Raw genomic sequence first — 25,068 nt, 5'->3', positions numbered from 1 at the left:
TGAGCTACCTGTGGAGAGCACTCAACCTTCCAGGTCACTGCGTGGCTGCACTTACTTGCAGTTCTCAAGATAGGTTTGTGCTGGTTATGGCTGCCTGCCCACCGTCACAGACACGATTGCTGAAGGGAGTCCAAGTACAGATTACCAAGGCCCGGAGACGTAGAGAAATAGCCCAGTTCTCCTATGCCAGCCAGTGAAGAAACCGAGGTAAAATCAAGGTAAAAGTTTAACTGTTATGTTTTGGTTCAATGCCTTAAAGGACTGAATGGGTAAACAGTACCAGAAAAGTGTATGCCTTTTTCTCAAGGCTTGTGCCTGAGGAGTTACACTGTAAATGTGTGTACTACTACTGAGAGGGAAATGAAGCCAGGTTTCTGTCTTTATATATGGGAAGGTAGGATCGAAATCAGTACTATCTGTTTGGAGAAAAACTGAACATTCCAAAGATGCCCATTAGTCCTAAGTTTAAACAGAGGTGGTGTGACAGAATGTTGGCCACACCGAAGCTGATTAGCTGGAGGGTTCTGACTGGAGCAAATATAAGGAGCTGCTGAGAGGCATCTGGGGAGAGTCTGCCGGGAGAGTCTGCCTCGTGGGTTTTGCCTGAGGAAAGTCGTCTGGAGGTGTCTTCGTGAGAGGCTGGGGGAGCCGGAGGAAGATGTTAGCCAGGAAGAAGAGCAGCCACAAGACTGGGAAGCCAAACAGAGAACTAAGAGCACAGGAGGAAGAAGCTGAAGAAGGTTTGCAAGCAAAGGAGAGGGACTCTTGGAACAGACTTTGGTGGAAAGAGCTGAAGCCTGAGTGTCAGCTGGTGGTAGAGGTCTGAAGACAAAGCAGCTGCTGGACCATACTGAAGACTTCAAAGGAAGCCTGGTGAACAGCCTTAAAAATTCCAAAAAGAAGTCAAACCCTACCAGAGAGTTTCAAGCCCTCATTGTTAGGCGTGTGAGTTAACTGGGGTGGAGCTTAATAGGGGAATTGCTCAAGTTTGATTAGGGTTAGGAAATGCAGGTTGTCTACCTGTAACTGTAGTTCTTCAAGTGGTCATCTGTGCATTCATACATATGGGCTCTGCGCCTGCACTGAGTCTCATTCAGGAAGCTTCCATAGCGGAGGAATGTTTTGGTGGGAACCCTCCCCCACTGTGCATGTCTGAGCGGGTTCCCCCCCCGTTCCCTCAGTTCCTTGAGACCACCTAATGTGGCCTTGGACCCGAGGGAAACAACCACGCATCGGTACCAACATCGAATGCGACAATGACACTGAAGCGGGAATGGTGGGAGGACTGTGTCAATGCACAGATGACCACTCAAAGAACTACAGTTACAGGTAGGCAACCTGCATTTCTTCTTCGTGGTCTCTGTGCATCACACATATGGGCAATTAACAAGCTGACTTACTGGAGGTGGGTAGGTGTCTTAAGCCAAGACCAAGGAGAACATGGCTCACCCAAAAGCACAGTCTGAACGTGCTTGAATGTCGAGTTTGTAGTGCTTCACAAACGTTGACAGTTTCGACCGTGTCACTGTCCTGCCTAAGTCCAACAGCGGTAAGCCTCTAGTAGAAGCCGTAGATGTGGCCACTGCTCACGTGGAATGTGCTCTGAGGTGATGAGGGCGCTCCAACCCAGACAAATCATAGGCCAAGCCAAAGGTTTGCACAATCCAGGAAGCCAGTCTTTGGGAGGAAACAGGAGAACCCCTCTTGGGTCCGCCGTAGCAAATCAGAAGGTGCTGCATGGTACGGAACAACGCTGTCCTGGATTTGTAGAAAGCCTATGCCCTCCTGACATCGAGAGCATACAATTTCCTTTCCAGATCAGAAGAAGGGTCTGGGAAGAAGGTCAGTAACGATATGGTCTTGTTGACATGGAAGTCAGAGACCACTTTTGGTAGGAAGTCAATATCCGGCCTAAGGTCAACCTTGTCCTTATGAAAAATCATGTATGGGTGGTCCATTCTCAAGGCACAGAGTTCACTGACACGTCTAGAGGATGTGATGGCGACCAAAAAGGCAACTTTCCAAAAGAGTAGGAGGTCTGTTGTGGCCAAAGGTTTGAAGGGCTTCGAGAGGAGAGCATGTAAACCCACCGAAAGATTCCATTGAGGAACCAAAGTCCGAACTGGAGGGGCTAAGTTCTTTAGACCCCGCAGGAACTGGCGAGTAGTAAGATGAGTAAAGAGGGAAAAACCTTGAACTGGCCCTCTGTAACAAGAAAGAGCCGCTAGATAAACTCATAAAGATGAGAGTTTCAATCCTTTCTGAAACAAACTATGAAGAAAAAAGAGAACATCTTCCAAAGAAGCCTGAAGAGGATCGAAAGCATGAAGACCTGCGAAGGACTGAAAGGACGACCACTTCGCAGCATAGGAATGATGAGTAGCTGGCTTCCTCGCTGCATTGAGGATTGCTTGAACTTCGGGCTGAACCCGAGAAGGAGTGAACATGGCTGGATCCTCCAAGCAGTGAGCTGCAAAGTGCTGAGATCTGAATGACAGATCCTGCCTTGGTTCTGAGATATCAGATCCAGAGCCCATGGAAGGCAAAGGAATTGTCTCCTCAACAGATGCAGTAAAGTTGGGAACCACGGCTGTCTCGGCCACCAAGAAACAATGAGAATGCAGTCCGTCCCGTTGTGCGCTATCTTCTGCAGCACCTTGGAGAGGAGTGGAAATGGCAGAAACAGGTAGAAAAGTTCTCCCCGCCACTGAATCTGGAACGCATCACCCAGAGAGGACTGACCGACTCCTGCTCTTGTTGAGAAGTGGGGGCATACAGCATTCGCTGGAGTGGTGAATAAGTCTATTGCTGGATTTTCCCAATGCTGGAAGAGGAGATCCAGAATTCCAAGGGACATCTGCCACTCGTAAGGAGATTGGTACTTTTGGCTGAGAGTGTCTGCTAAGACACTGTCCTTCCTGGCAATATGAAGAGCACTCACGAGAATGCCTCGCTGAATGGTCCATTGAAAAATGTCTAACAAGTCGGTTTTCAAGTCGTGAAGAGTGCGTTCTGCCCTGTTTCTGGATGGGCCAGAAAACTGACATATTGTCTGTCAAAACTTGTACATGTCTGCCTTGAAGATAAGGCCCGAAAGCATGCACTGCTTTCCAAATTGCGCGAAACTCTAAAAGGTTTATGTGGTATGTCTTTTCTTTTGTAGACCATAAACCCAGAGTCCTCAATGGACCACAGTGGGCTCCCCATCCAGAAAGAGAGGCATCCGTTATCAGGATTCGTGTAGGAGGCTGCTGAATGAAAGGCATGCCCCCATGCAAGTTGTGTGGCTGCATCCACCAAAGAAGGGACAGTAGAACCCCAGCCAGGATCAAAAGGCAACAGCACTGAGCATCGAAGATGGAGTTTAAATTTCGGAGCAGCCAATTTTGTAGCGGGTGCATCCAAAGTCTTGCCCACCTGACAATTGAGACTGTAGCAGCCATATGGCCCAATAGAACTTGGATGGTGTGGGCGGTGACTGAGCAACGGCATCAATAGTCTCCATGAGAGCAATTAATTGTTTTTGCTGGTTCTGAGGGAGGTAAGCCCAGGCAACCATCAAATCCAATCGTGCTCCTATAAACTGGAGGTGTTGAGTCGGCTCCACAGTTGACTTTTCCCTGTTGACATAGAGGCTAAATGCGCTGAGAAGGTTCAGAACAATCTCAATGGCACGACAAATCTGAGACCAGTCCGCTCTTGAACCTGAGACCAGGAGCCAATCGTCAAGATAAGGATACAGCTTGATGCCATGCAGCCTCAGGAACATGCACACAACCGCCATGAACTCGGTGAAAACTCTCAGACGGGTCGCCAGGCTGAATAGCAGGACCCGAAACTAGAACATGTCAGTACCAATGATGAAGCGCAGGTACTGATGGTGGGCATCCACAATAGCTATGTGGAAGTAGGTGTCCTTCAGGTTCACGGCAGCAAACCATACATTCTTTCGAAGAAGAGGAAGAACTGTGGCCAAAGTGATCATTCTGAACCTTCTGGGCTTGATAAACTTGTTCCTTAAATCCATGATGGGGCAAAGGCCTCCGTCCCAGTTTGGTACGGTGAAGTACCGGGAGAAGAAACCGTTGTCTGGCTGGAATGGAAGCGCTCTCTGAATAGCTCCCTTTTGGAGCAAGGTGGATGTCTCCAGAAGGAGGGCCTGCGATGGTGGTGTGATGCAAACAGCCCCCCCGGGGGGGGGAGTGTGAACTCTATCATATAACCCTGAGCAATTATGTCCAAGACCCAGGTGTCTGATGTTATTATAAAGGAGCCTGGGGAAGGAGGACCAGCCAGCAGCTGCACCAGGTGGATCCTGAGCCTGAGCCTGCTTCTGCCCCCGCCCACAGGTACTTAAGGCGGGGCTGCCAGAGGCTGCTCGGGAAGGAGCCTGGGGAAGGAGGACCAGCCAGCCAGCAGCTGCACCAGGTGGATCCTGAGCCTGCTTCTGCCCCCGCCCACAGGTACTTAAGGCGGGGCTGCCAGAGGCTGCTCGGGAAGGAGCCTGGGGAAGGAGGACCAGCCAGCAGCTGCACCAGGTGGATCCTGAGCCTGAGCCTGCTTCTGCCCCCGCCCACAGGTACTTAAGGCGGGGCTGCCAGAGGCAGTGCCTCGGCGTCGCGCCAAGTGCGACGCTAAGTGCGCACTTAGCGTCGCACTTGGAGTCGCAAGATCTACCCACCTGCCTCTCCAGAGACACCAGCAGCCACAACACCAGCAGCAAATAGCAGCAGCAGCAGAGGGCAGCAGCTTTAAAGACCAGGGGAAGGGGCAAACGTGGACTATCTGCTCCTTCTTAGCTGCTGTTTTCTTTTATCTCTTTTATATTCTTTTAAACTGTTGTATATTTTATATCTTAATATTTTAATATGTGCCTGGGAGGACTACTGGACAACTCAGGGGGTGGGGGAGGTGCCACCATAACTGTGGTCACGGGCAGGGGGAGGTATGGCGTTGGGGGATTAACAGGCCAGCTGAGGAGAAGAGGGGCTAGACACCTTACAGCTGTCCCCTCTTCTGGTTCTTCCCCCAACCTGATGGTTCCTGGCAGCCTTACCAGTCTGCCCTCGGGTCTGGTGGTGCTGCTGCTGAATGCCAGGTCGGCCCAAAATAAGACCTCCCTCATCCATGATTTGATTGTGGATGAGGGGGCTGACCTGGCATGTATTACTGAGACCTGGGTGGGGGAACTGGGAGGGGTCACTCTCTCCCAGCTGTGCCCTCCTGGGTACTCAGTGCAGCACCAAAACCAACTTGAGGGTCGGGGAGGGGGGGTTGCCGTGGTCTATAGGAATTCAATCTCCCTCTCCAGGCTTCCTGCTCATTCGAGTGCAGATCTTGAGTGTTTGTACCTTGTGTTGGGTACCCGGGACAGATTAGGGATTCTGTTGGTGTACCGCCCACCCCGCTGCCCATCAGACTCCCTGCCTGAGCTGACGGAGGTGGTCTCGGACTTGGTGTTGAGGACCCCCAGGATGATGGTCCTGGGGGATCTCAACTTCCATGCCGAGGCCGCTGTATCCGGGGCGGCTCAGGACTTCATGGCCGCCATGACAACCATGGGGCTGTCCCAACATGTCATTGGCCCAACGCATATAAAAGGACACACGCTTGATCTGGTTTTCTCGACTGGGCAGGAGGATGGTGATCTGAAAGTAGAGGAATTAACATCTGTCCCTTTGTCATGGTCAGATCACTTCCTGCTGAGGTTTAGACTCCTGGCGGCCTTTCCCCTCTGCAAGGGTGGGGGACCTATTAAAATGGTCCGCCCCCGGAGATTAATGGATTCCGATGGATTCCAGAGGGCTCTGGGGGATTTTCCTGCTGGTATGGCTGGTGCTCCTGTCGAAGCCCAGGTCGCTCTGTGGAATGCAGAGATGACTCGGGCGGTTGACACGATCGCACCCAAGCGCCCTCTCCCTCTGAGCAGAGCCCGGCCAGCTCCTTGGTATATACCTGAGCTGAGGGCAATGAAGCAAGAGGGGAGACGGCTAGAACGCAGGTGGAGGAAAACTTGTGCTGAGTCTGACCGAACACAGGTAAGAGCCCACTATCGAGCCTACTCTGTGGCGGTGAGGGTGGCAAAGAGGCAGTTCTTTTCCACCAGCATTGCATCTTCTCAGTGTCGCCCGGCGGAGCTTTTCCAAGTGGTTCGTGGCCTGTTACATTCTGGGCCAGGGAGAGAGACGGTGGAACCCTCGGTAGCACGCCATGACGGGTTTGCGCGGCACTTTGAGGATAAAGTCGCTCAGATTCGTCATGAATTGGACACCACGATTAATGCAGTTCCATTGGTAGAGGCGTTCAGAGCACCGTCTGGTCCAGTTTTATTGGATGAGTTTCAGTTACTGAGGCCTGAGGATGCGGACAAGGTGCTTGGCCAAGTCCGATCGACCACTTGTGTGCTTGACCCTTGCCCTTCATGGCTTATTAAATCAAACAAGGAGGGGTTGTCCGGCTGGGTCCAGGAGGTTGTAAATTCCTCCTTGAGAGAGGGAGTGGTGCCTGCCGCTTTAAAAGAGGCAGTAATTAGACCACTCCTGAAAAAGCCTAACCTGGACCCAGAGGATGTTAACAATTATAGGCCAGTGGCCAACATCCCCTTCCTGGGCAAGGTGCTTGAGCGGGTGGTTGTAGGACAGCTCCAGGCACTCTTGAATGAAACGGATTATCTAGATCCATTTCAATCGGGCTTCAGGCCTGGTTTTGGAACGGAAACTGCCTTGGTCGCCCTGTGGGATGACCTCTGCCGGGAGAGGGACAGGGGGAGTGCGACCCTGTGGATTCTCCTGGACCTCTCAGCGGCTTTCGATACCATCGACCATGGTATCCTTCTGGATAGGTTGTCTGGGTTGGGAGTTGGAGGCACTGCACTACAGTGGTTCCGCTCCTACTTGGATGGCCGATTCCAGAAGGTGGTGCTGGGGGATTATTGCTCTGTGCCATGGCAATTGTGCCATGGGGTTCCACAGGGCTCTATTCTATCCCCCATGCTGTTTAACATCTACATGAAACCGCTGGGGGAGGTTATCCGGAGGTGTGGGCTGAGGTGCCATCAATATGCGGATGACACCCAGCTCTACCTCTCTTTCTCATCAAAACCAGGTGAGGCAGTGGCTGTTCTGAACCAGTGCCTGGGCACGGTAATGGACTGGATGAGGGCCAATAAACTGAAACTCAATCCAGACAAGACGGAGGTACTGTTAGTGGGTGGTTCGTCTGCCCGGCTAGGTGATATTCAACCTGTTCTGGAGGGGGTTGCACTCCCCCTAAAGGATCAGGTTCGTAGTTTGGGGGTGCTCTTGGATCCAGAACTGTCACTTGAGGCACAGGTGAACTCAGTGGCACGGAGCACTTTTTATCAGCTTAGGCTGGTATACCAACTACGCCCTTATCTGGACAGAGATAGCCTAGCTACAGTTATCCATGCTCTGATAACTTCTCGTCTGGATTACTGCAATGCGTTATACGTGGGGCTGCCTTTGAAAACGGTCCGGAAACTTCAGCTGGTCCAAAATAGGGCAGCAAGATTGTTAACAGGGACTGGCCTGCGAGCTCATATTACGCCAGTACTTTTCCAGCTGCACTGGCTGCCGGTCCATTTCCGGGCCCGATTCAAAGTGCTGGTGTTAACATTCAAAGCCCTTAACGGCTTGGGGCCAGGTTACCTGAAGGATCGCCTCCTCCCATATGTGCCTGCCCGGACCTTAAGATCATCAGCAGCAGCTCTTCTCCGTGAGCCCCTGCCAAAGGAAGTGAGGCAGGTGGCTACTAGGAGGAGGGCTTTTTCTGTTGTGGCACCCCGGCTCTGGAATGAGCTCCCTAGTGAGGTTCGCCTGGCGCCTACATTGTACTCCTTTCGGCGCCAGGTGAAGACCTTTTTATTTTCCCAGGCATTTTAGCTTTCTAAATTTTTATCTTTGCTGTTTTAAATCTGTATTTTAAACCCCTGTACTGCTGCTAGGTTTTATTGTGGTTGTATTGTTATATTGTGGTTTTAATGTTCTATATATTTTAAATTGTTTTATTGTGTGTTGTTTGGTTTTAGTTTTTGTGAACCGCCCAGAGAGCTTCGGCTATTGGGCGGTATAGAAATAAATAAATAAATAAATAAATAAATAAATCTTTCAGACCGGTAGGAAGCGTGTGAGAACAGATCTGAAAAAGGGAAGGATGGGAAGAGTGGGAGCAATGAACGTCAGGGAGTCAAAGTTGACGCTTTGAAGATGAGTTGATCCTGCCACAGTCCTGACAAAACTTTACTGTACTGGTTGAGGACTCAGGCCCATCTTGAAAGCGGTTGTCTTTGCCTTCTGGACAAAGTCCAGCTCGTCCATCTATGAACTGAAGAGTCCCTCTCCATCAAAAGGCAGGTCTTCTATTTGAGACCTAGCTTCAGAAGTCAACCACGCAGACCTTGGCCAGGCATGTCTCCTAAGGGCAATGGAACTGACCATTGATTTGGCACTACAGTCTGCACCATGCCTAGAGGTATTAATCTGCTGTCTCGATAGTTTGACAGCTTCGGCATGGAAGACCCTGGCAAGTTCATTTTGATCCTCTGGGGGGTAGGCACAGAGGGAATCCATCTTCTCCCACAAAAACAACTGATATCTGGCCATTATGGCCTGATAATTGGCTACTTGGAGCCCCAAAGCAACCATCAAGTACATCCTCCTACCGAGGAGGTCTAATCTTCTCCCTTCTTTATCAACAAGTGACGAATGAGATTTCTGCGATCAACCCTGCGCTGATTCCACAATAATGGAATTGGGGCGTGGATGTAAATACAGAAATGCTGCGTCCTTCTCCTGCACCCAATAAAGGGATTCAAGGCGCTTAGACGTTGGAGCCATGGAGGAGGGGGCCTTACAAGACTTCTGGACCATCTGTAAAAGGGTCGGGAGGAAAGGCACTGCTACTGGTTTTGATGACTCAGTGTGAGCAGCGTTGAAAACAAGATCCTGTATATGCTCCTCCAACTGTTGGACATCGATTCCCAAGGAATTCCTGCGTTGAGCAGGGGGTTGGACTCGATGGCCTTGTAGGCCCCTTCCAACCCTACTATTCTATGATTCTATGAATCTGCTGACCTGTTCAGCGAAATGAAACATATCCTCAGAAGGGGACGCCCCGTCATGAGAGCCCACTACGTCATCCGGAGATGGAATGGATGGTGGAACAGATGAGTAAGATGATAAATTGGACTGGTAGTCATCAGCAGAATCATGGTGCGAAGATGGCCACAGCGCACGGTCTGTTGATGGAATTGGTTGTGGAACTGAAGGTGGGACCAAGTGCACAGATTTAGATGACTCCACTTGGCTCCTCAGCAATGAAGAGGAACGAGGTGGTGCAGGTGGAGGTACTAAGAACATGGCCTTCTCAGGGGGCTGGGACACAGTTCTTGACGGAAGAGGCTGATACCAAGGAGAGTACGGGCCAGCATACCTGGAGTGCTCTGAAAGGTATTCTCAATCCCGAGCAGTACTCCATTCGTCAAAATAGTAAGATCCTTGCTGAAGGTAGGACCATTCCGAGCATCTGTCCCAGTCGCCTTGGGGAGACCTTGATAGTTCTCCGTAGTGAGGGTTGAAATGATGATCATGATAAGGAGAACGACACGACCCCAGATAGAAGCGATGCTCTCGATCCCGAGGAGGGGACAGGAGACGGCGACGTGGGGCTTCCTGACTCATCGGCGAATGACTGTCTCCTGGTGGAGAAATCTCTCGATCCTGAGAGACTGGCAATAGAGGGGAAAATTCCAAGATTTCACCCTTGGACACAGTTGACACAGGCTTGGTGAATGGAGCAGCAGGTGCTGGTGAGAGCACATGAATCGGCGAGTCCAGCAACGGAGGAGGTGCTGGGATCGTCAGTTTCAAAGAGTTGTCAGCAACCTCCTTTTTCTTAGCTTTTTCAGGCCATTCGATCCTGACTGGAATCTTTGCCTTTTTCGTGTTTTTTCTCGCGGCCGAGAGTGCTAAGGAGTGTCCCGGGGTCGGAGGAGCAGTCTGTTCTACTGAAGTAGACAGATGAGGAGACTTTGGCTTGGACGAAGACATAGTTGCCTCAAGTTTGCCACTTGTAGAGGACCTTATAGTGTTTTTTGGGTCTGTAACCAACAACTCTCTCCTCCGAAGTTCTGCCTTAAGCTTGTACGCTCTGTTCTTCTGTGCCAGTTTAGTAAACGATTGGTGCAGAGAGCAGGAATCAGGGAGGTGTCCTTCACCCTGACAAAAAAGGCAGAGGGAGTGAGGGTCGGTGGGGGGCAACTTACTCCCACGCTTGACACACTTCTGAAAAGGTGTCTTTGCGGCCATAAGACGGCACCCCAGCCGCAGTTGAGAGATGATGAACGACCAAGATGACGGGATTTATTTTTTTTGGTGGATGACGACAAGAAGACGAAGACAAGGGAGACGAACAACAAATATAACAATAAATATAACAATAAATATAACAATAAATCCTCAGTAACAGCTTGCAATTCTCTTTCTAGCAAAGAAGCAGCTCCCAAGACTATCCACTATGGCGGTCGAAAGAGAACTGAAGGAACGGGTGGGAACCTGCTGAGACACACGTAGTTAACGGTGGGGGAAGGGTTCCTGCCAAAACGTTCCTCAACTATGGAAGCTTCCCGAATGAACAGGCACAGAACCCATATGCGTGATGCACAGAGACCATGAAGAAGAACTGGGGCTTCTAACACCTGACTGGTGGTAAAAGTAACTATAAAGAAACCTTATTTTAAAATAGTAACAGCAATCTAAATTAATATGCTTTCTTGTTTTATTTCTTTTAAATAAAATGCTGCATATCTTTGTTCACTTTCCTGATACCTCTAATCTGTTTTGTCTCATAAATAAAGGGGTGTAGTTTAATGATGGCAATGGAAGCGAAGGGAGGGACTGCCAGTGGTGAGGGGTGATCCTCCACATTTAGTGTTAGCAGTGGGATTGCCCTAGAGTAGAGGGTCCCACCCTAAGACCAGGTTCTTCACACAGCCTACCCTAAACTCCTCTTCAGACAGGACAGGGAGGATTCTGAGTAGCCAGGATTTGAGGAGTGATGAAGGGGAGGGGCCAACCCTTTCCCTCCCCACCTGCTGCTTTCCCTCTCACCCTAATGCTACTTGGCCCCAAGTTATCAGGTCCATTCTTCACTTATCATCTCTGCCCTAGTTATCTATTCACCAACTTTCTACAGTATCTTTTAAAATAAACTAACACTACAATTCTGTGTGAACTTACTTAGTTCACTGAACTCAACAGAACTTACTTCTCAATAAACATGCTGTCTATCCACACTATCTCACCTACAAAGAACGAAAAAGATATACACTTAATGCAGTTGGGTAACTAATCTTGTTATATAATCCTTCAGTTCTGAGAGTCCTGAGTTACTTCATATTATCTGCAGTTGGAGAACAAATTTCACTCCATAATTTTCCATCTTAAGGTCAAAAGGATCACTTCTTGCTTTTAAGATATATTACTATGCAGCTTAATATTTATCAGGATAAAAAAATGTATACATCAATCTTCCTGCAGCTGTACAATGCATAATTGAGTGTTAGGGAGGAAGGGGCCACCACAGAAGTAGTAATGGACAGAGGGTATTATAGTGGTGGGGGACAGGGATGTCAGGTGTTGTGAAGCCAATCTCGACATCTATGTGCTATTTTGCCTTGCAGACAATCCCCCAGCCTGGATAAGAGTGGTGGCCTTTCTGCAGTCCCCTCAAGTCTCAAGGTGCTAGGTCAGTCACAGGAAGGAGGTGACCATCTGTGATCTGGTCCAGGAAGAGAAAACTGATCTGATGTGCAATACAGAGACCTGACTGGATGAAGGGAAAGGTGTAAACCTCTTTCAAATGTGTCCTCCAGAATATGGAGTACAGCATGAGTCAAAGCTTGAGAGGTCAGGGGCTGGGGGCAGGCAGCCATGGTCTCTGAAGATTCTCACCGACCAGATACCCCATTCAGCTGTCAGCCAGTTTTGAGTCTGTTCTTGGTGCTGGGTAATAGACAAGATGGGGATTCTGTTGGTGTACTGTCCACCCTGCTGCCTAACAGTCTCCCTACCTGAGCTGACAGAGATGGTCTCGGAGGTGAGCTTGAGAACCCCAAGGCTTACAGCAGGAGTAGGAAATGTGATGCCCACTAAGACACCGTACTCCTCCCAATTTTTATTTTAAAAATATTTTCATATTTTTTTACTCGCAGCTGGGATTGCTTCAAATCAAAGTGGGAGACTCTAGCTGCTGCCATCTCAATTTCCCGTGAATGCCTCTGAGCAGGTTACTTGTCCTTTGTAACTAGCCAGGCCCGCCTATGGCAACCATTTTATAGTTGTGCTGACAACAGTTCCTCAAATTTGCGTGCTCTTGACTTAATAGTCTTGGGGGACTTTAACATCCGTGTTGAGGTTGCCTTGGGTGGAGTGGCTCAGGACTTCATGTCTGCCATGACAACCATGTTACTGTTGCTAATGACTTGGGGGTGGCGGTGCTTGCAGCCATGTTTCCCAGTGTCATTATGATTGATGATTGTGCCACTAATGAAAAATGACAAAGCAAGTTTTGAAAATAATCTGTTTCACTGATGTTTAAGAGGCATCAAGAAACAGAGCATCTTGGCAGTGTGTGGCTGGGGAATGTACTGATTTTGAGCACAACTGAGTTGCTTAATCCTCTTCATGGATCACTGCCTTGTTGTGGCGAAGGGGCTTGCGTAACTCAGTGAAGCCATAAGCTATGCTGTGCAGGGCCACCCAAGACGGACAGGTCATGGCAGAGAGTTCTGACAAAATGTGGTCCACTGGAGAAGGAAATGGCAACCCACTCCAGTATCTTTGCCAAGAAAACCCCATGGAACGATGAAGCAGGACAAAAGCTAATAAGAGTTTTGCCAGGAGAACATGCTGATCATAGCAAACACTCTTTTCCAACAGCACAAGAGGCGACTCTACACATGGACATCACCAGATGGTCAATATCAAAATCAGATGGATTATGTCCTTTGCAGTCAAAGATGGAGAAGCTGTATACAGTCAGTAAAAACAAGAACTGGAGCGGACTGTGGCTCAGATCATGAGCTTCTTGTTGCAAAATTTCAGCTTAAATTGAAGAACGTAGGGAAAACCACTAAACCATTCAGGTATGACCTCAATCGTATCCCTTATGAATATACAGTGGAGGTGAGGAATAGATTTCAGGGATTAGACCTGATAGACAGAGTGCCTGAGGAACTATGGACGGAGGTCCGTAACATTGTTCAGGAGGCAGCAACTCAATCCATCCCAAAGAAAAAGAAATGCAAGAAAGCCAAGTGGCTGTCTGATGAGGCTTGACAAGTAGCTGAGGAAAGAAGGGAAGCGAAAAGCAAGGGAGAAAGGGGAAGATATATCCAACTGAATGCAGAGTTCCAGAGAATAGCAAGGAGAGACAAGAAGGCCTTCTTCAATGAACAATGCAAAGAAATCGAGGAAAACAACAGAATGGGAAAGACTAGAGATCTCTTCAAGAAAACTGGAGATCTCAAGGGAACGTTTTGTGCAAAGACGGGCATGATAAAGGACAAAGAAGGCAGGGACCTAACAGAAGCAGATGAGATTAAGAAGAGGTGGAAAGAATACACAGAAGAACTATACAGGAAAGATCTGAATGTCCCTGATAGCCATGATAGTGCGGCCACTGAACTTGAGCCGGACATCCTCGAGAGTGAAGTCAAGTGGGCCTTAGGAAGCATTACTAACAACAAAGCTAGCGGAGATGACAGTATTCCAGCCGAGCTATTTAAAATCCTAAAAGATGATGCTGTTAAACTGCTGTATTCAATATGCCAACAAATCTGGAACACTCAACAATGGCCGCAAGACTGGAAAAGGTCAGTTTACATTCCAATTCCAAAGAAGGGCAACGCCAAAGAGTGTTCAAACTACCGCACAATTGCGCTCATTTCACATGCCAGCAAGGTGATGCTCAAAATCCTACAAGCTAGGCTTCAGCAGTATGCGAACCGAGAACTACCGGAAGTACAAGCTGGGTTTCGAAGAGGCAGAGGAACTAGAGATCAAATCGCCAACATTCGCTGCATCATGGAGAAAGCAAGAGAATTCCAGAAAAACGTCCATTTCTGCTTCATTGACTACGCGAAAGCCTTTGATTGTGTGGATCACAACAAACTGTGGCAAATTCTGAAAGTGATGGGAGTACCAGACCACCTTACCTGTCTCCTGAGAAACCTGTACGAGAGTCAAGAAGCAACAGTAAGAACCAGACATGGAACAACCGATTGGTTCAAAATTGGGAAAGGAGTACGACAAGGCTGCATATTGTCACCCTGCTTATTTAACTTATATGCAGAGTACATCATGAGAAATGCCGGGTTGGATGAATCACAGGTCGGAATTAAGATTGCCAGGAGAATTATCAACAACCTCCGATATGCAGACGATACCACCCTAATGGCAGAAAGCAAAGAGGATCTCAAGAGCCTCTTGTTGAGGGTGAAAGAGGAGAGTGCAAAAGCTGGTTTGAAACTCTACATTAAAAAAACTAAGATCATGGCATCTGGCCCCATCACTTCCTGGCATAGAGAAGGGGAAGAAATGGAAGCAGTGACAGATTTTACTTTCTTGGGCTCCAAGATCACCGCAGACGGTGACTGTAGCCATGAAATTAAAAGACGCTTGCTCCTTGGGAGGAAAGCTATGGCAAACCTAGACAGCATAGTAAGAAGCAGACACATCACCTTGCCGACAAAGGTCCATCTAATCAAAGCTATGGTTTTCCCAGTAGTAATGTATGGCTGTGACAGCTGGACTATAAGGAAGGCTGAGCGCCGAAGAATTGATGCTTTCGAACTGTGGTGCTGGAGAAGACGCTTACGAGTCCCCTGGACTGCAAGGAGGTCAAATCAGTCCATCCTAAAGGAAATCAACCCTGAGTGCTCATTGGAAGGACAGATACTGAAGCTGAAGCTCAAATATTTTGGCCACCTAATGCGAAGAGAAAACTCTCTGGAAAAGACCTTGATGCTGGGAAAGACTGAAGGCAAAAGGAGAAGGGGATGACAGAGGATGAGATGGCTAGATCGCATCACCGATGCAATGAATATGAACTTGAGCACACTCCGGGAGAGAGCGCAGGACAGGAAGGCCTGGCGTGCTATGGTCCATGGGGTCACGAAGAGTCGGACACGACTGAACGACCGAACAACAACGAGTTACTTAAACCATCCTGTCAGCTCCTGTTTAACCCATCTTGTTGATAGATTCCCCCCTCTCATAGTATTAGAATTATAAAAGGAAGTACTATTTAATTCAACATATAACTAAAGGAGTTCACTGACACAGAATATGATGATGGCTCCTAAATGTAGATGACTTTAAATAGAAGTTGAACAAATGCATGGAGGATAGTCTATCAACATCTATTAGCCTTAATAGCTCTGAGCTCAATGGCAGTATACCTCTGATTACTGCATGGTGGGGACACAAGGGGGTAGACATTTGTCTTTATGACCTGCTTATGAGCTTCCCAGAAGCATCTAGCTGGCTTGTGTTGGAAATTAGGTTAGACAGACTATTTGTCTCATCCAGCAGAGCTTATACAAGCACTCTCCATTATAATTTTTAAAAGCAGTACATCCCACGGAGGGTAAGCAACTTGTGGCCTTCATGTTTGATTCTGAACTCTTCACGACAGAGTGACTCTCTGCAGAACTTTTCTTCCAAAGATGTTTTCCACTGAGGAGAAGGAGTCTGTCTTGTAGTGCCTGGCAAATGTATGAGCAGATGTCCAGGTTGCCACCCTAAATATCCCTTTTAGGGGAACTCTTTCCGAGAAGTAGCAGCAGAAGTAGCCATGAATCTCACCAAATGGATCTTGATTCTTTCTGGGGCAGGGACTCCTGAAACAAAACAGGTCATTGGAAAACATTCCTAAGCTACCTGAGTACAGTGGCTATAGATATCTTTCCCCCTCACCCCATAATAGCCATGTTGAAGGAAACAAAGCACTGCGTTAATGCACAGGTTTTGTCTTGTCTAAAATGTGCAACGTTCTCTCCTTTGGACAAGAGGGTTGAGGACAGAAAGAAGGAAGAATGAGTTCTTGGGTCCTGCAAAATATAAATTAATTTTGAGTATAAAGGAATGATCAGGACTAAGAAAAACCTTGTGAAAAATATGTAATTGCTTTTCTGAGGAAAGGACACCCAATTCTGCAATCATGCCAACTACAAGAAAAAATAACTGTATTAGTAAGTCTTCCTAGAACTTCCCAGAACTAAAATAAGACTCAGTGGGGGGAAATTACAAAAATCTGGGTGAGAGATGAGACTTTTAGAACACCTGTTGTTTCTGCACATCCCAGGGAAATTTTGGAAGAACATTGGGACTCGGTTGCTCAGTGGCTACATGAACAGGGCAAGCTCTGGATGAACAAACCAGAAGACCACCTTAGGTATTCTATACAGAATGGTAATATGGTTTCTCTCTGCCCAACTATGGGTAACATGGTCTTCCTTCAGCAGGGGTTGAGATCTAGCTCTCCTTTGTCTGTTTATGTAAGCCCTGGTCAAGACGTTGTATGTCTTGCTGAGAAAGTCTGCCATCCCAAATGCTCCAGAAATGTTCAAAGGTGAGATTAATTGCCTTGAGTTCCAGGAAATTAATGCTCCTCCTGAAATCTGTCTGTGACCACATCTTCTGTACAAAGGATCCTTGCAATGTGTGCCCCAGCCCTTGAGACTGGCATTTGTAGCAGTGGTAATTCTGAGAAGTTCTCAGGATAGTAGATTTGTCCTCAGATTATGAGGGTCAGTTGATTACTCCAACAAGTGAAATTTCCAACATGAGTGAGATTGTAATGTGCTGTTTCTCATATTTGTTGGTTTGGTAATGTAAGATAGTTGTTTGAGGCATCTGGAGTGGAGTGGAATCAGGGGACTGATTCCAAGGCCATAAAGCATTCCTTGGATTTGGCTAGAGTTATCAGATCCTGTTGTAGAACCCTCATGGTCTAAATGGCCAGGCTCATGATTCTCAGAGCTCTTTCTTCCAAAAGAATAGCCTTGTCCACCAACAATAAAGCTCAGTTGCTTCGAACAGAATCTTCTGAGGGAGTTTGCTCTTAACCTCCTTCAAGGAGTCTCCACAAGTTGGGGGAAGAAGGGCTGCGCCACTGGCCCCACTGATGATATAATGCAGCTTCCCAGACTGACCTCCTTACATCCAACACATTGCGGGTGGACATCTGAGCAGGAAGCCTACGCACATAGGTTTCAATGCACATAAGCTTTCCATGCACATTGGAAACTTGACTGCAGTAGTCCAGCTTGAAAAGATCTCTACATACATAAGCTACCCTGATGCAGACAATCAAGGGCAGGGCAACCAGTGTGGACCCACCACCCCTTCAAAGCATGGACCCTGATTGAGACATATAAAGCATGACGGGGCTCTTGTTGATCTGGAATCTATGGTTTTGTACAAAATGTGACAATCTCATTGAGCGAGCTCTGGACAGAACAGGCCTGAACCAAAAATGGAAATGTTGTACTTGCCCATGAGTTTCTGTTCACTTCGAGAGAAGGAAACAAGCTAGTGGACCTGGCAGGCAGTCTCCTTTTGATGAATTCTGGAGGAGGCAGGGCCTCCCCTTCTAGCTCCAATGATGCTCCCAACCAAACTTTCATGATCAGCTCTCACTGGAGGTCCCTTTGGGGTACAGCTTGGTACCCTTCTCTTAGTCCTCAGATTCTAGGTTGCCTGCAGAGAATGAGAACCTAATCTGAGGTTATTTCTCCCCAAGAGGGGGACGAATTTCTAGCTGGCCTCCTTCTCTCCAAGAGAACAGAAATTCACAGATAGACTACAGAATCTCCATTTCTCCCTTCAATGGAAGGAGGCCAAATAGCTTGGTGTGTATGTGAAAAAGTAGTGCATCTCAAGGTGGGCCAACTGACCTAGAGGAGAAGGATCCCCTGGAGGATTCACCTGCCGAAGGTACCCTTGGTGGAGGAGTGTTGAACTTGTAGTGTCTAGTGAAGGCATGTATGGAAGACCAGGTTGCTGCTCTCCATATTTCCTCTAGTGGGGCTCTCTCCCAGAAGGCTGCTGAGGTCGCCATTTCCTGGACTGAATGGGCCAGTTTTCCCTCTGAGACATTAAGGTTGCTAGACTGATGTTATAGAACAGGAGACAGGGGTTGAATATTTGGTTGCATTTTTGTCAGCCACTACCTCTTTCGCATATCAAGTTTGACCCTGTTTCTACTCTACCAGTGCCAGCCTGAATGGTATCTATTCCAAGCAGAGACCACAGGGAGAACCAGGAAGGCAGAGCAACAGTTCTGTAAACAAAGCAGAACCATGAACAGCTCTGAGTGGAGCCTAGGAGAATTGAGGCTGAATATGGCCCTGCCCCAGGCAGAAGCAGGTAAGCAAGGCAGGAATTCAGGCAGTGAAGCAGAATTACAAACAGCTCTGAATGAAGCTGGACAAAGTTCAAGCAAAAAATATACTTCCAAGAGCAGAAAACAGGGATGCTTCTTCAGCAGAGGTCTAGAGTGCACACAGCGATTAAATAACCATGCTGCCAGGTATGGTGCTCCTGTCTCAGTCCCAAGGAAGATACTAGTGCTTATAAGGCCCATAACCTATTCCTCAAGTGCTGGCTCCAGTAAGGCTGAGAAGTCTTCAATTCTGCCAAGGGTCCTCAGAATCTGAAGAGGACAGACCAACCTTCTCAGGACACAGAGGTGGTGGTAAGAATGTTTTGTCAGTCTCTTCTCACATAGAGGTTTCTGGTAGAGTTGGATCTTCTGTGGGTAATTTTCGATACCTACCCTTCCTCCTCTTCAGTATCCTCAGATCCTTAGCCTGATTATGGGAGTGTGTGTGTGTGGGGGGCAACCCCTTGGTCATGACAGATGGGCAGGAAGCATCTCCTTCCAAAAAACTGAGAAGTCGAAGTCAAACCTGTCTTCCAGGTTAGCACTATCTCCTCCTTAGAAGTGGAGAATGTCCTCTGGTCAGCTCCAAATGGGGAACTATGGGAAGTAACATTTACTTTTCAAGTTTACACTTCAATTTTTAGAAGGCCTTTTTAGTGACATTATACAAAACGAAAGAACTTTGGCCAACTGTTAAAGCAGCTCAGTAGCACCAGACAGCAATGCAACACAGTAGCTCCTCCTAGTATGCTCCTTAAAACTATGATGACATTTCACTATTTAATGTAATCTTAGGATCAACAGATTTATTAGTAATAAAAATACTTACTTGCATGTTTGTCAGCCAGTACAATTAATGTGCTTGAGATGTCCCTCCGTCTATAGAAACACACCACCTTTGCTTCTACATTTCCATTGGCTGTCTGTAACAGTGGAAATAAAAAAAAAATATAACAACAACAACAATAATAATGAAAAAAGCAATGTGACTTCACTGAAATAGTTGCTATTTAAATTAGGGTTGCGAACCAACTGCAAGACTTAGTTTTGACCCCTGGCAATTGAGAAAACAGCCCAATTTGACTCAGAATAATTTAGAGGTGGTCCAATTTCACTCAGGGACCCAATCTGAATCTCCCATTCACTATCATTAGAAATAAACAAACAACTATAACTGTTTTCCTGTTTGACAACATTGGATAGAATCAGCAGGCATGGTAGCCTTTTGTGAGGGGATGAAATCTGCCAAATGTCAGACAAATAGTGCAGTGGTTTTCATGCGAGGCGTGTTTTAAGTTTTGATTTTGTTTTAAAAGGAACTGCCAATAACTTTCTTGGCAGAATTGGATAAAGTTTGCAGGTGTAGTTGCCCCTTTTGAGGGGATCATGCCTGACATTTCAGATCAATAGGTGCAGGGGGCTATATGCAAGAGCAGCCTTTGCAGGTTAGGGAATTCCAAAACAGATTCCCCTATCCCCCTATGTTCTTTGTAGACAATTGTCATGAAAATGACATGCAGCACTGAGGTGGCCTGAGCTAAGAAGCCTGCAAAATTCCAAGATAGTTGGAATTTTCTGTGGAAGGGGAGCCTTAAATTTGCCTGTGTGTGTGTGTGTCATTTCCCCTTCCGTCCATGTATTGGGGGGGGGGGTGTATGAAAATGGCATACATTATAGGCAAGAACCTGCAAATTTCAGAAGGTCAGGTGCAGGGCCGATGGCGGTATAATGAATGAAAAACAGTTTAAGAAAACTAAAAATAACCAAGGCATCGAAGCAGGGAGGAGAGTGGGTCGTGTGAGTTCACAGATGCCATTTGAAGAACCACAGTTACAGGTTGTGACAGATTTGTTCTTGTCTTGGGACATTATGCTATAGGATTTGGGCATTTAGCATTGATCATGAATCAGTACGTAACCATCTTATGCATATTCCAGGTACAAAGGTGTCACCTAGGAACTGTTTACAATATTCATGATATTAACACACAGAGGTTGTTTTTGAAATAGAGGACTCTGAGATCAGGTGTGTCTTTTTATTTTTTACTACAAAATCTCAAGCAGTTTTTACATTTCATAATATAAGGGCATCAAACACATATCCAAAGTGGTTGTGAGCAAAATACAATTTAAAACATTCTACATTTATCTAGGAGCATTGTCTTTAAGGATTAAAGCATATTACCCAATAACATTTCTGAGCTGGGAGCAGAATGGAGCAGAGAAGTCAATGAGGAGTGGTTCAATGGGCCTTCTGAGGACAGAAGTAGCATCCTGTGAGAACGGATGTTGGGTTCTGTGAGGACAGGTGGAATGTCCTCTAGTTCCTGTATCTTTCTCTCATATTTAAATTATTTCTTATCAACTGCTGATGTATGTTTCTCACGAAACAGGATTTTCTCTAACAATGAGTTATTTTTTCCTCAAGTTATCAGCTATGTTTCAGAAGTAATATATTTACTTCATTACTTGTCAGCAATTCTGAGCTACAGTTCCATTCAAAACAGGATGCCACCTGCTTTTCTTTGCAGGTTTTGTCTTTCTAAAATACTTCATTCATTTGCGTCATAATCTGAATATGTACATTGCTTAGCAGTTATTCTCCCTTTTCTCAACCTCCTTATCTGAAAGTAATTTTATTCCTTTCTTGAGTTCAGCTGGGAAATTTCATCTTCCTGTAGCAGGCTCTTAGGTCGGTGAAAGTACAAATGCTTCTGTTCGAATGCTTCATTAGAATCAAATGGATTCAATCTGAATATGTTAATACATTTAATATATCAGTTATATCTCTATGAAAATTGTAAACTTATGAGAGGCACACTGGTAAGAAAAATGGTGAAAACCAAATAACTCTGTTTTGGATAAATCTTTGCAAGGTAGCCTATTACGCAGGTTGGTACAGGAGTCTTCCAAGATCCAAAGATTTCCTGGGCAAATATTTGCCATCAAGTAGCAACCTGTCCTCCTTCTTCACAGTCTCTATGACTTGCAATCTGTAACTTGCCAGCAGGAGGGGAGATGTCACATCAATATTACAGAGAGAACTGCCCAACACAACACTGCATCTGCACGTGCTGTGGCATCCAGCTGGGAGTGCTGGCTTGGCTTTGTTTGATTGCTTTGACTGTTGCAGCTTGCGACTGAAGGCTTGTGGCTGGGGACTGTGCTGTGGCTGAGCTGGGGAAAAGACTCACCTGTGATGGGACCAGCTCTGGGAAGAGGCTCATCAAGGACCACCCCTGCCATGGGAGGTGGAATTGACCGCAGTGGGGTCAACCTCGAAGGGGTGACACCAAAGGGGGTTGCCCCTTGGGAGAGCCACGTCGATGGGGACATCCGCCCCATTGGCTGGGGATAAGAATGTGACCAGGTTCCTGTGTGAGAGGCAGGCCTGTATCCCTGACCTAGGGTGAGAACCTGGGTGGGGGAATTTGCAGCATATGGGTTCCCTTCCTGAGTGGGAGTCAGTGGAGGAATATAGGTTATAAATTAACATTTTCCATCCAACTGGGAATGGGATGCAATCACTGATGTGGACTCATTTATTTGCCCTAATTTGTCATCATTGGTCCTTATTATTAGATTTTAGTGAGTTGGTTTAGATGTACTGGCTGGCAGAATTATTACTTCTTGCCTGTGGCACTTAAACATTTCCCCCCCTGCTTTCTCCTTCATTCCTTTTTCTTCTTTCTCTTTTTCTACTCTCCTTTCTTTTCTTGCCAATTTTTTGGGAAAGAAGTGTTACAAGCCAGGATGGTCAAGATGGAAGGGAGGTGATATGGGGGTATAGTTATCATGGGTAAAGGATGGTATGGTATGATGGAAAGGAAATGTCATCAGAGTGGTGGGGGACCTTGATGGCTACAAGCCCTCTCCCTCTCTGATTCCCTCCCCATCTTGCAGGTTCCTGGTGGACTAGCTACTGGCCTGGTTATGGTGGTGGTGAATTCATAACAAGGCCTCACTCATGCATGATATGATCGTGGATGAGGGAGCCGACCTGACATGCATCACAGAGACCTGGGTGGGTGAGCTGGGCAGTGTAGAGGTGACCCAGCTTTGCCCACCTGATTACTTGGTTCAGCATCAGCCCAGGCCGGAAGTCCAGGGTGTGGTGGGGGAGTCGCTGTGATCCATAAAAGCTGGATCTCACTCACCAGGAAACCCCTCCACCCTGGGACAGACTGTGAGGGCCTGTAACTAATGTTGGGCCAAAGAAACAGATTGGGGGTATTACTGTTGTACTGCCCACCCTGCTACCCAATGGATTCCCTGACCAAGCTGGCTGAGGCAGTCTCAGATGTGGTGTTGGAAAACCTTGGGAATCTGGTCCTGGAAGATTTCAACATCCAGGCTGAGGCTGCCTTAACAGGATCACCTCGGGACTTCATGTCCTCCGTAACAACCATGGGGCTGCCTCAGCGAATAGGCCCCCAAAATATGACAGCATACCCTTGATCTGGCGTTTGCCTCTGGGCATGTGGGGGGTGGTTAGGATATTGACGGGTGGAAATTACCCCATTGTCATGGTCAGACACTTCCTGGTGAAATTTGTCCTCACGTTACCAGTCTCTCCCTGCAGGGGTGTGGGATGCATTAAGATGGTCTGCCCTCAGAGACTTATGGAATCTGAGTGATTCCTGAATGCCCTGGGGGATTTCTCAGTAGCCAGAGCTGGCGATTCTGTTGAGGCCCTTGTTGCACTATGGAATGGCGAGGTGCAATGGGCCATTGACGTAATTGCTCCTGAGTGCCCTCTTCGGAAATGCGGAGCTCGGAAGGCTTCCCAGTTTACTGAAACAATGAAACAAATCAGAAGACGCTGGAATATAAGTGGTGTAAGACTTGTCATGAAGGTGACTGAGCATGCATAAGAGTGTATAATCTCACCTACTGTGTGGCGGTGAAGTCAGCAAAGAAGGCTTACTTTGCCACCTTCATCGCATCCTTGAGTAGCCAGCCAAGTGGTTCGGGGGCTGCTTTCATCAAACCCAGTGACCTGCTGTGATGAGTTTGCAAGGCACTTTGAGGATAAAATCACTCACCTTCATGATGAATTGATGCAATATCTGTTGTGGTGTCCAGTGCATTGTCTTACTCTGTTTTGTGGGATCAATTTCAGTTTTTGGAGCCTGAGAATGTGAACAAGATGCTTGCATCTGTACGACCCATCACATGCTCTCTCAACCCTTGCCCTTCATGGCTTATTCGAGCTAGCCACAGGGGACTGACTGAATGGATCAGGGGAGTGTTGAATGCATCATTACGTGATGGTGTAGTCCCTACTGCCTTTAAGGAGGCAGTGGTGCGACCATTCCTGACAAAAACCTCCCTGGATCCAGAGATTTATGCTAACTATCACCAGGTCGCAAACACCCCATTTCTGAGTAAGGTCCATGAGAGAGTATTGGCGTCTCAGCTGCAGGCGCTCTTGAATGAAACCGAGTATCTGGATCCATTTCAGTTTGGGTTCAGGCCCAGTTTTGGAATGGAATCGGCCTTGGTCACCCTGATGGATGACCTTCTTTGGGAGAGGGACAAGGGGAGTGTGACCCTGCTACTTCTTTTTGAGCTCTCAGCAGCTTTTGATCCTGGTATCCTCCTGGACTGCTTCCGTGATTTAGGAGTTGGAGGCACTGTTCTTCAGTGGATCGACTCATACTTGCAGGATCGGTTCCAGAGAATAGCACTGGGTGACTGGGCCTCAGCCCCATGGCAGCTGAACTGCGGGGTGCCACGGGGCACCATCCTGTCCCCAATGTTATTTAATATCTATATGAAGCAGTTGGGAGGGGTCATCAGGAGATTTGGGGCAAGGTGTCACCAGTATGCTGATGACACCCAGCTCTATTTCTCCATGACATCTGAATCGGGAGAGGCCGTGCACATTCTGAACTGGTGCCTGGATGCAGTTCTGGCTTGGATGAGGGCTAATAAATTGAAGCTGAATACTGGTAAGAGACCTTATGGGTTGGCAGTTCCCAAGTCTAGGAATTGGGCTGTTTGCCTGTTCTGGATGGGATCGCACTCCCTCTGAAGGAGCATGTACATAGTTTGGGGGTGCTCCTGGATCCATCTGTATCTCAAGGCCCAGGTGACCTTGGTGGCCCAGAGCATCCATTACCAATTTCGGTTGGTACACCAACAATGCCTGTTCCTGGACAGGGATAGGCTAGCCACGGAGATCCATGCACTGGTAACCTCACAATTAGAATACTGCAACGTGCTCTATGCGGGGCTGCCATCGAGGTATTGCATGGTTTGGAAGCTGCAGTTAGTGCAGAATGCGGCAGCTCAGGTGCTCACAGGGACACCCAGGTATGCTCACATAACATCTGTGTTAAAAGAACAGCATTAGCTGCCTATGAGCTACTGAGCCACGTACAAAGTATGTTATTGTCATACAAAGCCCTAAACAACTTGGGACCAGGATATCTAGCAGTCTGCCTTCTCTTATATATACCCAGCCGCCCTTTAAGATTGTCAGAGGAGGCCTTGCTGGTCATTCCAAAATTAACGGAATGTTACCATGCAGTACCTTCTCGATACCCTTTGGAAAACCCTCCCCTGTGCAGTTCAGGAGGGAGAAAATGTGGCATCCTTC

The 25,068-nt window shown here is 47.4% G+C and overlaps 1 protein-coding gene across 13 annotated transcripts in view; it reads right to left on the bottom strand.

The window, feature by feature from the left end:
• The window catches only part of MTA1 (metastasis associated 1), a 230,761-nt gene that overhangs the window by 167,710 nt on the left and 37,983 nt on the right, over window positions 1-25,068 (bottom strand). For 6 of the 13 annotated variants that reach the window (XM_084854828.1, XM_084854830.1, XM_084854827.1 and 3 more), the window contains one exon: window positions 19,295-19,388. In XM_084854828.1, coding sequence (XP_084710954.1) covers window positions 19,295-19,388 — 94 coding nt within the window. The other 7 variants (XM_084854839.1, XM_084854832.1, XM_084854833.1 and 4 more) reach the window with 7 other exon arrangements.

This window comes from Heloderma suspectum, chromosome 4, assembly GCF_057233095.1.
Source record: "Heloderma suspectum isolate Gila_16-S chromosome 4, 16-S_ref, whole genome shotgun sequence".
Classification (NCBI taxonomy): domain Eukaryota; kingdom Metazoa; phylum Chordata; class Lepidosauria; order Squamata; family Helodermatidae; genus Heloderma; species Heloderma suspectum.
The sequence above is the reverse complement of the archived record's forward strand: the minus strand, read 5'-3'. Positions and strand labels throughout refer to the sequence as shown.